This window comes from Microcaecilia unicolor, chromosome 3 (assembly GCF_901765095.1).
Source record: "Microcaecilia unicolor chromosome 3, aMicUni1.1, whole genome shotgun sequence".
Taxonomy (NCBI): domain Eukaryota; kingdom Metazoa; phylum Chordata; class Amphibia; order Gymnophiona; family Siphonopidae; genus Microcaecilia; species Microcaecilia unicolor.
In genome coordinates this window covers 522,994,310-523,011,015 of record NC_044033.1, presented here as the reverse complement: position 1 = coordinate 523,011,015, position 16,706 = coordinate 522,994,310, and the positions used below count along the sequence as shown (strand labels likewise).

Below are 16,706 nucleotides of genomic sequence, written 5' to 3'. Positions count from 1 at the left end.
CAATGACTTTCATGTTAAGCAGGTTCGGAGATATCTGAACTGTCTTCTGTTTAGCCATATATTTGCTACCATGTCTAAAATGAACATTTCACACACGTACTGAGCCTGATTTGTCTACATTTGCTAAAGCACACCAAAAAGGAGCTGTTAAGGATATCCAAACATTTGAATGAAAATCTAGCTTTAATCGATATCCATATCAATCTGATGTATAAAAATGCTTTTGATTTAATGGAGGAAAAGCCTCAAATAATAGAGGAACACTCTGTCGTTGATAACATCACCATAAGGGAGGTCCTCTAAATCATCACAGGCAAAAACCTCCTTATAACAAGTATAGCTGTTCTGCTTAAATACTTATCAAATAAATACTAACAGCTGTGTGAATATTCACTGATCGGTAAATGCACTTATCTTTTTATATTCAACAGTCAATTGAACACCCTCCACGGCCCAACTTCGGCCCAAGTTTCGAAATTCTGCCTCAGGGTCCGTGGTGGCGCATAGAGTATTTATTTATTTATTACATTTGTATCCCACATTATCCCACCTCTTTGCAGGCTCAATGTGGCTTACAATTCGTCATGGATACTGGAGATAGAAGAGAATATACATTTGGTTTTACAGAGGGTTATGGGTAACATGGTGGTAAGATACATGAGAGGGTTAAAGCAAAAGGCATTAAACGACATTTCTGAATGTATTAAGGGTAGTACAGTTACACGTGTTGATCTTTATGATATATCTTGTCGAAGAGAGTACTAATTATTGTAACAAAATGAACGGTATTGAAAAAAATAAATACTAAAGGACCATCATATATGCACCACATTTTTTACTGCGATTTCATCTGTGTTTGATGATCCTCTAATGTAAACATGCATGGGATAAACACAAAGGAATCCTGTTTAGAAGGAATGGATCCACAGGATCTTAGTGGAGATTGGGTGGCAACACTGGTAATTGGGAAACAAAACGGGAGCTGGGCAGACTTCTACGGTCTACGCCCTGATCATGACTGAATAGATATGGTTGGGCTGGAGTGTAAATTTTAAGGGGCTTCAATGTTAGCTTCAGAACTTTTAGTACAAGAACAGTGCTGGGCAGACTTTTACAGTCTGTGCCCTGAGAATGGCAAGGACAAATCAAACTCAGGTAAACATAGTAGATGACAGCAGAAAAAGACCTGCATGGTCCATCCAGTCTGCCCAAGAAGATAAATTCATATGTGGTACTTTTTTATTTGTACTGTCCTCTTCAGGGCACAGACCGTATAAGTCTGGCCAGCCCTATCCCCGCCTCCCACCACCAGCTCTGGCACAGACTGTATAAGTCTGCCCAGCACTATCCTCGCCTCCCAACTACCAGTCCCGCCTCCCACCACTAGCTCTGGCACAGACCGTATAAGTCTGCCCAGCACTATCCTCGCCTCCCAACTACCAGTCCCGCCTCCCACCACCAGCTCTGGCACAGACCGTATAAGTCTGCCCAGCACTATCCCCGCCTCCCAACTACCAGTCCCGCCTCCCACCACCAGCTCTGGCACAGACCATATAAGTCTGCCCAGCACTATCCCTGCCTCCCACCACCGGCTCTGGCACAGACCGTATAAGTCTGCCCAGCACTATCCCCGCCGCCCAACCACCAGCCCCGGCACAGACCGTATAAGTCTGCCCAGCACTAGTCCCGCCTCCCAACCACCAACCCCGGCACAGACCGTATAAGTCTGCCCAGCACTAGCCCCGCCTCCCAACTACCAGTCCCGCCTCCCACCACCAGCTCTGGCACAGACCGTATAAGTCTGCCCAGCACTATCCCCGCCTCCCAACTACCAGTCCCGCCTCCCACCACCAGCTCTGGCACAGACCATATAAGTCTGCCCAGCACTATCCCTGCCTCCCACCACCGGCTCTGGCACAGACCGTATAAGTCTGCCCAGCACTATCCCCGCCACCCAACCACCAGCCCCGGCACAGACCGTATAAGTCTGCCCAGCACTAGTCCCGCCTCCCAACCACCAACCCCGGCACAGACCGTATAAGTCTGCCCAGCACTATCCCCGCCTCCCAACCACCAGCTCTGTATATATACATATATATACATATAAAGTATCACATACCATGTAAAAAGAGTTTATCTTGTTGTGCAGACTGGATAGACCGTACAGGTCTTTACCTGCCGTCATTTATGTCACTATGTAATAGCTTTCATTTTGGTAAGATAATTGGTACTATATATTTTATATGTTTTTGCTGTAGGGTGAATACTAACACTTGGATACAGATTTTTTAAAAATAGGCTTTGATTTGCTACGATCTGATTATCAGGTGTATAACGCTGTCACACACCAAAGCTCATATGAGTCACTTTAATATATTACATTTTTGAAAACTGTTTATATTTTTAAATTATTTTTGCACATTGTAACCCTTGTTAACCTTTTTTTCCCTTCCTGTATTTGCAAAAAGATAGTCTCATTATGAGAAATGCAGTCTGATCACTGAGTAATTCTTGGGTCTTTTTGTCAATAAAGTTATCTGGCTGCCTCCAGCTGTTTTGAGTGAGACAAAAGTCATGTGTTTCCAGACAGCTGTGCCCTTCTGGTGTTAATTACCTGAAATGATTATTTTATTTTGCTCAATGTGAGTGGAGTTTCCAACACTGATAGAGAACTACGATCTTTAGAACCTGGGTTCACATACCAAAAATGGTTGAACTGACACAAATTTACCCTTGAGCAGTGAACCAAAAGAAAAAAAGCAGATTAAAAAAATGGAACAGGAGGGTAACAGAAGAAGTGGTTTATTACAAGGTTACCTGACGTGGCCAGGTTTCGCCCTCAGGCTGCGTCAGAGGTACAAAAAACTAACAGGGGTGAAAAGCAAAGTGAACCCCTAAAAGTAGTCATACAACCACCTTACATAAGTGCTTCTTAAGACTGAAGCAATATCCCAAGCTTACTCCGTAGACTTCGCAATTGTATGTTGACTGGCAGCATTGTTCAAAGAGACTTACAAAAAGAATCCTCCTTAATGACTTGTTTCCTAATCTATACTAGAACCAACCAACATTGATCCCTTCTAATTCGATTATTTTTTCATATTATCATTATTAACATCACATGGGGCAGACTCAAGAAAAATGTCAGGAAGTATTTTTTCACGGAGAGAGTAGTGGATGCTTGGAATGCCCTCCCGCGGGAGGTGGTGGAAATGAAAACGGTAACGGAATTCAAACATGCGTGGGATAAGCATAAAGGAATCCTGTGCCGAAGGAATGGATCCTCAGGAGCTTAGTCAAGATCGGGAGGCGGGGCTGGTGGTTGGGAGGCTGGGATAGTGCTGGGCAGACTTATACGGTCTGTGCCAGAGCCGGTGGTTGGGAGGCGGGGCTGGTGGTTGGGAGGCGGGGATAGTGCTGGGCAGACTTATACAGTCTGTGCCAGAGCCGGTGGTTGGGAGGAGGGGCTGGTGGTTGGGAGGCGGGGATAGTGCTGGGCAGACTTATACGGTCTGCCCTGAAGAGGACAGGTACAAATCAAGGTAGGGTATACACAAAAAGCAGCAAATATGAGTTATCTTGTTGGGCAGACTGGGTGGACCATGCAGGTCTTTTTCTGCCGTTATCTACTATGTATGTTACATCTTATCCTATTTCACTTGTATGCTAATGTATTATCATTTTATTTACCCTATTTACCTGTTATTCTGTACATTAATTATAACAGCATGTCTGAACCGCTGACTCTGTTAATAGCGATGCCATTGCAATATAATGTAAGCCACATTGAGCCTGCAAATAGGTGGGAAAATGTGGGATACAAATGCAGCAAAATAATATATATGATAGATGTTTGATTTCAGCAATTTTTTATTATAAAATTAAAAAAAGTATAAACATAAAAATGCAAATAGAACAAGGAACAATGAGAAAAGGGGAGAGGTACACTAAGAAATATTGTAGAAAATATCATCCATCAGACATTTAAGTACTTGAAAGGTATTAATAATATACAAACAAATCTCTTCCAGAGGTGTAGGGGCAGTAGAACTAGAGGACATGAATGGAGGTTGCAGGGATGTAGACCTTTTCACATTGAGGGTAGTGGACGCCTAGAACGCCTGTCCAGGAGAGATGGTAGAGTCAAAAGATGGTGAGTGAATTCAAAACCGTGGGATAGAACCAGGGGATGCCTCAATAGAAAGGGGATGGACACACAGCATGGCTGTTGAGGTGTTATGTTGGGCAACGGTAGTGGGAACTATGGCCAAAGCCAGACAGACTTCTACCATCTGTGTCGCGCAAAAGGCAGATGAAGCTTTGGGAACTCTAGTGTTGTAGATCACTTTGCCACGTTGTGCGAGTGAGGGTGCCGTGCAGCTCAGGGGAGAGGGGAAGACAACTTGACTGGTAAGTTGAATACTGTCAGCAATACTTGGGAGTCTTGGTTAAATGTATATATTGTCCCCATCATGGCTGGCAATGTGAAGACTTGACCACCAATGTTTAAGCATGGGTGACTGGGGACACCTGAATGTGGAGTACCCCAAGGATCCCCCAACTTTATTCAACCTAATGATGATACCTTTAGCCAGACTTCTAGCCAATCAAAACCTCAACCCCTACATATATGCAGATGACATCACAATCTACATCCCGTTCAAACATGATCTACATGAAATCACAAACGAGATCAAAGCCTCCAAATAATGCACACTTGGGCAGATGCATTCCAGCTAAAACTTAATGCAGAAAAAACACAATGTCTTGTACTTGCCTCACAATATAACACAAAAAACTTCACCACCATAACCACACCATACTGTTCTCTTCCTGTCTCACAAAACTTGAAAATTCTTGGAGTCACATTGATCGAAACCTCACTCTTGATGCCACGTGAAAAACACTACAAAAAAGATGTTCCACTCCATGTGGAAACTCAAAAGAGTAAAACCTTTCTTCCCGAGATACATCTTCTGTACCTTGGTACAATCAATGGTAATAAGTCATCTGGACTACTGCAACGCACTATACGCTGGCTGCAAAGAACAGACTTTTAAAAAAACTCCAGACGGCCCAGAATACGGCTGCCAGACTCATATATGGAAAAACTAAATACGAAAGTGCAAAACCCTTAAGAGAGAAACTTCACTGGCTCCCACTTAAGGAACGCATTGCATTCAAGATCTGCACGATTGTACACAAAATCATTCACGCAGACGCCCCAACCTACATACTAAACCTCATGGACCTACCTCCTAGAAACGCCACAAGATCATCTCGCAAATTTCTCAACCTACACTTCCCCAGCTGTAAAGGACTAAAATACAAGATGATGCACGCCACCACCTTCTACATGAGCACGCAGTTATGGAGTGCATTACCCACAGACCTAAAAACAATCGAAGAAAAAACAACTACCTTTTGCAAATTTCTGAAGACATATTTCTTCAACAAGGCCTACAATGAGAACCTACAGCCCCACTAACCCACTTCACCAACCCATTCTGTTATGAAAGCCCACCTTCTATAAATACCCTAATAAATCCCTTCCTTCTCTTTCATCCCTTAACTAATCTCTACACAATACTAACTATACTTGATTCACTGGAATAACTATGTTATCAATACTATGTAAGCCACTTTGAGCCTGCAAATAGGTGGGATAAGGTGGGATACAAACGCAGTAAATAATAATAATAATAACCCAGCCAAGCTATCCCATGTTCTTCTATAAAAGTGGCATTTTAGTCCAGCTGACTTCAAACCTTCAAATGCTCCCAAAGTACAAGGAAGATGAATATAAACTTAAAACCTCCTTTCTCTGAATTCTTGTCTGGCCTTTGAGCGCTTCTGATGGCAGCTTATTGCTCTCTGGGAGGTTCTGTAGGGGCTGGGGCAGGGGCGTATCTGTGTGGGGCCACAGGGGCCTGGGCCCCCGCAGATTTCGCCCTGGACCCCCCTACCGCCGCCAACCCTCCCCCGCCGTTGCTGTGGGTACCTTTGCTGGCGGGGGACCCCAACCCCCGCCAGCCGAGCTCCGCTTCCTCCTGCCGCTTTTAAGTTCTTCATCCTAGGCTCCGTCACTCCGTGCTGTTCAAAGAAGCTGGCGCTGCTACCTCAATCCACTTTTGGAGTCTGATGTCGCTGCACGTTGCACGAACAGGACGTCAGACTCCGAAAGTGGATTGAGGTAGCAGTGCCAGCTTCTTTGAACAGCACGGAGTGACGGAGCCTAGGACGAAGAAGAACTTACAAGCAGCAGGAGGAAGCGGAGCTCGGCTTGCGGGGGTTAGGGTCCCCTGCCAGCAAAGGTAGGTGACGGCGGTGGGGGGGGGGGGGTCGGCAATGGTGGCCGGGGGGCAGGTTGGAAATGGCGGCGACGGGGGGTGGGGGGGGCTATAATGTGGCCCCTCACTCTGGCTCCGGCCCCTGCTACCGTCGACTTTCAGATACGCCCCTGGGCTGGGGAGCACGATTTGCTGAGCTGGCCTCTGGTTCTGTTAACTTCAGAAAGGTCCTTTTTTTGTCCCTACACTTGAATTCCTCCTTCCCTTGGGGAAAGCAGAACTATAAACCCATTAATATGTGGGGCGCAAGCAAAAAAAAAAAAATTGTATCAGTTGGTGAGACTAGTTACTGGGGAGGGAAGGAACGCTCCCTCGGCTAGCACCTAGCCTTTGTTTTGTGAGAACGTTGAACCCTGTAATTTTACCACTGTGAATTCTCAAGTAGCAATTTATTCTGCTGCCTGTGAATTTTCTGAAGTTCTTCTTTAATAGACTTTACAAAGTACGAGCTGCCTTTCTGCCGAACCGAATGGACAAAACAACCCAAACAAACTTCCGATAGCTTAGACTTGATCTCTTTAATGCTGGTGTGTTTGACTCTGTCGTTCTGGGATTGGCACTCACACAAATTTCCTTTTCAGTTGCTGTTGCCTAGAATAAGTTACTTAATGCTGGTGACGGACAAAGTGAAAAAACATTTCCAGAAGGTGATGAGGCCAGAGGATATAAGTGAGATATGGTTTGACTATGAAGGCACACCCTTGAAATGGTACGTAACACTCTTATATGCATTTTTAAAGACTTCTAAGGAAACGGCATTAATGTATACAGATATGGTGGTGGGGAGGTGTACAGGCAGTCCTGTGTCAGCCGATAGATTTACTGGCAGAATAGTGGGTATTAAAGATAGTGCAAGGGAAGGGGGGAAAGGGAGGAGGGATCAATTGCTAAATGAGATGTGGAAGGTGGTAACATTAGCTATAAGAGTTTGGGGGGGGAGGGGGGATAAAACTACTACTACTACTATTTAGCATTTCTATAGCGCTACAAGGCGTACGCAGCGCTGCACAAACATAGAAGAAAGACAGTCCCTGCTCAAAGAGCTTACAATCTAATGGACAAAAAATAAATAAAGTAAGCAAATCAAATCAATTAATGTGTACAGGAAGGAGGAGAGGAGGTGAGGTAGGTGGAGGCGAGTGGTTAGGAGTCAAAAGCAATGTTAAAGAGGTGGGCTTTCAGTCTAGATTTAAAGGTGGCCAAGGATGGGGCAAGACGTAGGAGCTCAGAAAGTTTATTCCAGGCGTAGGGTGCAGCGAGACAGAAGGCGCGAAGTATGGAGTTGGCAGTAGTGGAGAAAGGAACAGATAAGAAGGATTTATCCATGGAGCGGAGTGCACGGGAAGGGGTGTAGGGAAGGACGAGTGTGGAAAGATTGAAAGCGAAAAGATTGATGACAGTACGTTTTATTGTGTAATTGATGAGGACAACCTTTCGTAAATGAATGTTAATGCACCATATCAATGACTGTACATATTCTGAGTTGTCATTAATAAAAATTGTTGAAAGTTAAAGTGAAAAACAAAAATAGTGCAAGAAGATTGGCAGACTCTGGGTTAAAGAGTAAGGGCACTGGTTAGGTAGCAGTACTGAGAGATGAGAGAGATTGGTGCCATTCAGTGGCGTACCAAGGGGGGGGGGGCAGTGGGGGCGGTCCGCCCCGGGTGCACACCGCTGGGGGGGGGGGGGGGGTGCCGCGAGCCTGTCGGCTCTTCGTTTTCATGCTTCCTCTGCCCCGGAACAGATTACTTCCTGTTCCGGGGCAGAGGAAGCATGGAAACGAAGAGCCGACAGGCGCGCGGCACCCCCCCCCCCCCCCCCCAGTGGCGTGCACCCGGGGAGGGGGTTCTTTCGCGGGGGGGGGGGGGATCGTGCTGCACCCGGGGGGTTATTTTGCCGGGGGGAGGGGGCGCTGCACCCGGGGGGCGGGACGCATTGGCGATCCGCCCCGGGTGTCAGCGCCCCTAGGAACGCTACTGGTGCCATTACTAGCAAGGAAGAGATGGGGAGCAAGAGGGGCTGGAAAATCCTGTGTCTAAATGGCTAAGGTCATAGACATAGAAGGGGATTCATGGGGTAGTAATCATCAGGGCTGGAGCTGGTCATCCTAAGATATCACTTTTTCAGAAGGACAGGTAAAATAAATTAAGAGTTTCTGTATTGTTCAAGGTTTAAATAAGCCACTGAGTGAGCAAGTAATGAGTGAATTGCTGTGGGTGGTCTTGAAGAGATGTAATGCATTGGTGGCTATCACCGAAGAGACAAATATGATCATGCTAGTATCATCATCAACTCTGTATGCTAATCTTTTGATGGTTAACAATGTTAATAGGGGACCTAAACCTGCCATGTGAAGACTGGAGAGTGTCGGCTGCTTTATCTGCTAGAAGTAGGAGGCACTGAAATCCTTGCAAGAAGTCTTTTTCGAGCAGCTATCCGTTTGGGGTGAAGTTGCTAGTGGACTTGATATTGAATAGACATATCGCTGAAGTAATGTGTTAAGGAGCAATATATGAGGTCCAATGATCACCATAAAATGGCTTATAAACAGGTTTAGAACCAAACTTAAGTAGAACAAGGTTCTTAGATCTCGAAGGCCAACCTAAAGCTAATAATTGTGAACAGACGTAAAAAGCAGCCTTGAAGTGGTAGGGGTGGATGTAAGGGGTGCATAGATCTGGAATTCAGTCATTTGACAGTGGTCTACACGGGCCAGTAAACGAACTGGCCAGTTTTGAATTAGGAAGAATTTATAAACTGGATGAGGAGTTGTCGACCAGCAGGACTCAGCGTGGTGGTCAGTTGGTGAAGTGACTTGGTGGTGTGCTGCAAGGATCGTTGCTTGACCCAGTCCTCTTCAGTGCCTTCCAGAAAGGCTAGACAGAGAAGTATATGTGCTTGCAGGTGAATTTAAAAGAATGGTTCAGTTTTGTGCATTATGGTCTGATCCAGACAACTTTGGAAGCGTGTACTGTTTCTGGAGTGCACCCAGTTTCTAAACACGTGATTGCTATGGTGTTCTGCCCTGCATGTGGATGGATATGGTCTCGCGGAATAAATGTAATTGTTATTGTAACATCCCAGTGAATTCACTGGCTTTTTGTAATGTTATCCACCTTGGACCTTTTTCTGGAAGTGGGCGGATAAGTGCCAGATTAGATTCGATTGAACTAGAAATTCAAGGGTCTCATATTATTTTAGAGACGAAGAACTATCAATCACCTAACATGAAAGAGAATTGAGGTGGGGGAGGGGGGGAAGAAGACCCCCTCCAGTAATCTTAGGGTGGCAATTTAGTGTCTCAAAACACGTGGGAAAGCCAGTGGTATTGCCAGGGTGCATGAAGATTGATATTACTAGTAGAAAGAAGGAAGTAAGCCATATTATTAGGTGACTAGTAAGAAATGCCCGTTTCTGGCGCTAGCAGGGTAATCTCCCCCCCGTCCTCCCTCCCTCCCTCCCGAGTTGCAGACACCCCCTCCGTGCCTCCGTTCCGAGTTGCACACCTCTTCGTCCCTTCGTCCCTCAGTGACGTGGTTGCGAGGGCCGCCCCGCCCTCAACGTCATCGCGTTTTGACGCGAGGGCCGCCCCGCCCTCAACATCATCGCGTTTTGACGCGAGGGCGGAGCTACAGTGACTGGAGCCTGCAGGCCAAACCGGATATCTCGGGCGCCTCAAGTTTCCGGCTTGAGGCTTCAAAGTGCCTTTTATATATATAGATGATAGACAGCTGCAAGGTGAGGGGCTTACAGAACCACAATGCAAATTTATTTTAACAGCTACCTTGCTAGTTAAAAAAGGCATATTACAACAGTGGGCGGACCCTGATCCTCCTCCCCTGAATAGTTGGTATGCTGTAATGAAAGAAATGGGGGCAATGGATCAGTTGGCAATATTTGCTTTCAACAGGTGGCAAACATAAGAGGTTTCGAGAGTTATGGAGAAGTTACTTCAATTTGCGATTACAGGAGGATGATATAGAATATTTAAAGGGTGGAGACCTAGGAGAGGGGGAAGGGAAGGGGAAAAGGGGGAGGGGGAAATAAGATGAAAATTGTCATGAGGGGGTGGAACATGGGTTATGTGTTTGGACTTCTGCTAAGGTTGTTTTTCTTTGTTTTGTCTATAACAGAGCAAGGCATCGGGTGTATACTTGGGCTTATTGAATAATTTTGTGCTGTTTTTGACTGCTTGACCGAAGGATGTCTCGATTCTGTATTGCTGGTGAAAAGTGTGATTTGCTGACTGACAGCAAAAAATGTGCTTATTCTAGAGAAATGTAGGTAGTTTTATTTATAAAAATCTTACATCCCGCCCATTTACAAATCTGCAATTGAAAGATGGATGGATTGCCATTAAGCTAAAGGGAGAACTCGGAAAATAAGTTCTTCTTTTACTAATCTACATAATGCTGACTACAGGAAGACTTTCTAATTTCAGATTTAAAAAAAAAATTAAGTCATTTTACTATTGGATTTCCAGTTCAATTATGCTCAAGAAAAACAAAGTTGGATGATTCAGAAATATAGAAATTGAGGAACAAAAGAGATGAAAATAAACGAACAATAGACTTTCACTTTGGCCTCCAATATTTAAAGTCAAGAAAGGAAATATAACTAGAAAAAAACCCCTAAAGCTTAGGAAGAGAGGGCTCCATGTGGCTGTTAACTCTTATTATTTTCTATAATTTTTAGTTTAATCCTGTTTTATTTTTCCTCTGGATTACCTTAAATACAATCAAGATATTATATGCATAGAGGCTTATTTTCAAAGCACTTACCCCCCCCCCCCCCCCCCGTTTACTAAGCCGCACGGCAATGCCGACACAGGCCATTCGCTCGGCGTTAGCACAGCTTAGTAAATAGGGGGGTTAGACTTACAAAGTTCCATAGGTTACTCTGGAACTTTGTAAGTCTAAGTGCTTTGAAAATGAGCCCCATAGTGACATAGTAGATGTTGGCAGATAAACCCTTTTGGTCCATCAAGTCTGACCAACAAGATAAACTCATAGCATAGCATAAGGTATGATGTGATACTACATAATCCTACTTGTCTTTCCTTGCCTCGATCAGAACTATGGCATTCCTTTCTGTTTGTCTCAGGGGCGTAGCCAGACTTCGGCGGGAGGGGGGGGTCCAGAGCCTGAGGTGAGGGGGCACATGTTAGCACCCCTTCCGGCCCCCCCCGACCCCCTGCCACTTTTGACTCCCTCGCCACCGCCAGGTACCTTTGCTGGCGGGGGTCCCCAACCCCCGCCAGCTGAAGTCCCCTTCAGCGCCGCTCTCCCAGTCCGGGGCGTTCGCTGCTCAGCATTCTGTTTCTGTGAGTCCTGACGTCCTGCACATTCCTACATGCAGGACGTCAGGACTCACAGACACAGGATCCAGATCAGCAACGCGCCGGAGACCGGCACTGAAGAGGACTTCAGCTGGCGGGGGTTGGGGACCCCCGCCAGCAAAGGTACCTGACGGCAGCAGCGGGGGGAGGGGGGGGTCGAATGTGGCAGGGGGGTGAAAGCAGGGGGGCCAAGGCACTCAATAAGCCATAAACCATATAGAGGTCCTGAGGAAGCTGGTTAAGGATTCAACTCAGGGTAACCACTCCAAGAATGACTACTTCCTCCCTTGCAGTTAAATAAAATCCTCAAGTTGTCTTGGATCAAAGAAAATCAAATTCTTCTTGCTCACCGGTTTATGACAAGAAAATTATATTATCTTTCAGTGCTAAGAACATAAACATCGCCATACTGGGACAGATTACTACTACTACTACTACTTATCATTTCTATAGCGCTATTAGACGTTCGCAGTGCTGTACACTTGAACATGAAGAGACAGTCCCTGCTCGACAGAGTTTACAATCTAATTAGGACAGACAGAACAAACAAGAGATAAGGGAATATTAAAGTGAGGATGATAAAATAAGACATCTAGCCTAGTATCCTGTTTCCAACAGTGGTCAATCCTGGTCACAAGTATCTGGCAAGATCCCAAAAGAGTAAAGTAGATTTTATGTCTAGGATAAGCAGCATAAAATGTATTGTACTGTTTTGGGATCTTGCCAGGTACTTGTGACCAGGATTGACCACTGTTGGAAACAGGATGCCGGGCTTAATGGCAATACTTATGTACTTATGTTGCTTATCCTTGGGGTATGCAGTGGATTTTCTCAAATCCATCTTAATAATGGTTTATAGACTTTTTCTTTTAGAAACTTGTCCAAACCGTTTTGTCATCCCTGCTACACTAACTGCTTTTCTCACATTCTCTGGCGATAAATTCCAGAGCTTAATTACATGTGTGAAGAAATATTTTCTCCAATTTGTTTTAAATGAACTACTTATTAGCTTCATTGCATGCCCCTGAGTCCTTATACTTTTGTAAAGAGTAAATAAGTGATTCACATTACTCATTCAATTCCATTCCACTCAACTCCTCTCCAGGATTTTATAGACCTCTTATTCTATCTCTCCACAGCCATCTTTTCGACAACTGAAGAGCCCTAGGCTGCTTCATAGGGAAGTTGTCCCACCTTCTTTATCATTTTTGTCGCCCTTCTCTGTACCTTTTCTAATTCCGTTATGTCTTTTAAGAGATGGAATGACCAGAATTGCACACAGTATTCGAGGTGCTGTCACACCATGGAGTGATACAAAGGCATTATAACATTCTCATTTTTGTTTTTTTATTCTTTACTAATAATTCCTAACAATCCATTTGCTTTCTTTGCCACCTCTGCACACTGAACAGAGGGTTTCAATGTATCATCAACGATAACACCTAGATCCTTTTCCTGGGTGGTGACTCCTAATATGGAACCTTGCATTACATAGCTATAGTTTGGGTTCCTCTTTCCCACATGCATCACTTTGCATTTGCTCACATTAAACTTCATCTGCCATTTGGATGCTCAGTCTCCTAGTCTCGTAAGGTCCTTTTGCAGTTTTTCACAATCCACTTACGCTTTAACAACTTTGAGTAACTATGTGATGTCAGCAGATTTAATTACCTCACTAGTTATTCCAATCTCTAGATCATTTATAAATAAGTGAAAGAGCAGCGGTCCTAACACAGACCCCTGGGGAACTCTGCTATTTACCTTCTCCATTGAGAATACTGACCATTTAACCCTATTCTCTGTTTTCTGCATGTATAGTCTGGAGGAAAGGAGAAACAGGGGTGATATGATACAGACGTTCAAATATTTGAAAGGTATTAATCCGCAAACAAATCTTTTCCGGAGATGCGAAGGCGGTAGAACGAGAGGACATGAAATGAGATTGAAGGGGGGCAGACTCAGGAAAAATGTCAGGAAGTACTTTTTCACGGAGAGAGTGGTGGATATTTGGAGTGCCCTCCCGCGGGAGGTGGTGGAGATGAAAACGGTAACAGAATTCAAACATGCGTGGGAAAAACATAAAGGAATCCTGTTCAGAAGGAATGTATCCTTGGGAGCTTAGCCGAGTTTAGGTGGCAGAGCCGATGGTGGGAGGCGGGGATAGTGCTGGGCAGACTTATACGGTCTGTGCCAGAGCCGGTGGAGGTTGGTGGGGCTGGTTTTGAGGCGTGGTTAGTGCTGGGCAGACTTATACGGTCTGTGCCAGAGCTGGTGGTGGGAGGTGGGGCTGGTGGTTGGGAGGCGGGGATAGTGCTGGGCAGACTTATACGGCCTGTGCCAGAGCTGGTGGTGGGAGGCGGGGCTGGTGGTTAGGAGGCGGGGATAATGCTGGCCAGACTTATATGGTCTGTGAAAGGGGGCAGACTCAGGAAAAATGTCAGGAAGTACTTTTTCACGGAGAGAGTAGTGGATGCTTGGAATGCCCTCCCGCAGGAGGTGTTGGAAATGAAAATGGTAACAGAATTCAAGCACGCCTGGGATAAACATAAAGGAATCCTGTTCAGAAGGAATGGATCCTAAGGAGCTTAGCCGAGATTGGGTGGCAGAGCTGGTGGCGGGAGGCGGGGATAGTGCTGGGCAGACTTATACGGTCTGTGCCAGAGCCGGTGGTGGGAGGCGGGTTTGGTGGTTGGGAGGCGGGGATAATGCTGGGCAGACTTATACGGTCTGTGCCCTGAAAAGGACAGGTACAAATCAAGGTAAGGTATACACAAAAAGTAGCACATATGAGTTTATCTTGTTGGGCAGACTGGATGGACCATGCAGGTCTTTTTCTGCCGTCATCTACTATGTTACTATGAAGAGGCAAGGTGAGCCATGAGTGGTAGGCTCATGTGAAACGAGTTGCCACAGAGGTGTCATTTGCTTTTTGTTAAATTAATGCGTGTGGGTGTTGGAACGTATCTTTGAGAGGCCTTAAGTTGTGGCACTCCACTAGCGATCCTTTTTCCATGTGCATAATTGACTATTCAGTTCTATTCTCTGCCTTCTGACTCAAAACCAGTTTGCAGTCCACAAGAGGGCATGGTCTTCTATCCCCTGACTCGTTAATTTCCTAAGGAGTCGCTCATGAGGCACTTTGTCAAATTCCATCTGAAAATCCAAATACTACTACTTATTATTTCTATAGCGCTATTAGGGGCCCAGGCCCCCGTGGCCCCACCTAGCTATGCCTCTGCGTCAGATGATTCTGGTAAAGACTGAGTCAAATAAATTGTTTACCTCTTTTTTTTTTTGCGCACTTTATCCCTTGGTCATCCATCAGTCTGAGTCCCTCAGATTTATTGCTTTGGAAGTACTTAGAAAATGTTTAGTACTGGTCCCTCCCTCTACAGCAATCCTCTGTTCAGAGTTTCACTTGACTTTATATATTTATTTCCAGTGCTTGATATACCGCAAAGAGTCTGCGATTGTTATTTTTTTAATAATTATTATTAATTGAGGAGGGGTGATGAGGTCAAGGAGTAAAAGAACCAAAGAACTCAACAAACCGATGAGTTTTGAGTAGTGTTTTGAACATTGAATGGAAAGGTTCCAAATGGATGTGAGAGGGTAGACTTGCCTTACTTCTTTTTTGTATCTTACTTGCCAGTTATCTCTGTTTTCATCATTAGGGTCTGCCTTCTATTTTCTGAAAAATGCTCTTTTCATCATCATTTCTACCTCACCATTAAACTATGCTAGCCACTGCACCTCGAATATTGTGTTCAATTCTGGTCACCGTATCTCAAAAAAGATATAGTGGAATTAGAAAAGGTACAGAGAAGATCGACGAAAATGATAAATGGGATGGGACGAATTCCCTATGAGGAAAGGCTAAAGTGGCTAGGTCTCTTCAGCTTGGAGAAAAGACGACTGAGGGGAGATATGATAGAGGTCTATAAAATAATGAGTGGAGTTGAACGGGTAGATGTGAAGCGTCTGTTCACGCTTTCCAAAAATACTAGGACTAGGGGGCATGCGATGAAGCTACAATGTAGTAAATTTAAAATGAATCGGAGAAAATTTTTCTTCACTCTGGAATTCGTTGCCACAGAATGTGGTAAAGGCGGTTAGCTTGGCGGAGTTTAAAAAAAAGGTTTGGCCAGCTTCCTAAAGGAAAAGTCCATAGACTATTATTTAATGGACTTGGGGAAAATCCACTATTTCTGGGATGAGCGTCATAAAATGTTTTGTACGTTTTTGGTATCTTGCCAGGTATTTGCGACCTGGATTGGCCACTGTTGGAAACAGGATGCTGGGCTCGATGGACCTTTGGTCTGTCCCAGTGTGGCAATACTTATGTACTTCTTTCAACCTTTTTTTTAATACATCGTAAGACTGATCAGATGGGGCCCTGTTTATTAAGCTGTGCTATAGGAGCACTAGTGATTTTAGTGCACGCTAATGCTAAAGACACCCATAGGGGATATACTACTACTACTACTAACTAACATTTCTAAAGCGCTACTAGGGTTACGCAGCGCTGTACAATTTAAACATAGAAGGACAGTCCCTGCTCAAAGAGCTTACAATCTAAAAGACAAGAGAACAATCTAAAGACAGGTGAACAATCTAGAGGACGAGTGAACAGTTAATCTGATAGGGTGGCTAGATTGGGGCATTTTATATTTCTAGAGTGGTTAGGCGCCGAAGACAGCATTGAAAAGGTGAGTTTTAAGCAGAGATTTGAAGATGGGTAGGGAGGTGGCATATATGATTTTCTCTAGCTTTAGAGCAGGCTAAAATACTAGCGCACCTTAGTAAAAAGGGCCCATGGTATTGAGACTTCCAATCAAAATGTGCTGGACTTTTTGTTCCTCACTTTTCTTTTTTCTCCTGTTGTTCTTTAGGTCTATACCTTCTTTTTTTCCAGTGATGAAAAATGTGATTGTGTTGTGGTTGCTGTTGCCCAGCAGACCTGCCACCATTGCCCCTTGAACTGAGCCTACCACAATTTATTTGTTTGACTCAGTCTT

The 16,706-nt window shown here is 44.8% G+C and overlaps 1 protein-coding gene across 2 annotated transcripts in view; it reads left to right on the top strand.

Annotated features, from left to right (window-relative positions):
* Nucleotides 1-16,706, top strand: part of ATG5 (autophagy related 5) — a 299,869-nt gene that overhangs the window by 13,928 nt on the left and 269,235 nt on the right. For both annotated transcript variants that reach the window (XM_030199172.1, XM_030199171.1), the window contains exon 3: nt 6,932-7,059. In XM_030199172.1, the coding sequence (XP_030055032.1) occupies nt 6,932-7,059 (128 nt within the window). The remainder of the gene's footprint in view (nt 1-6,931; nt 7,060-16,706) is intronic.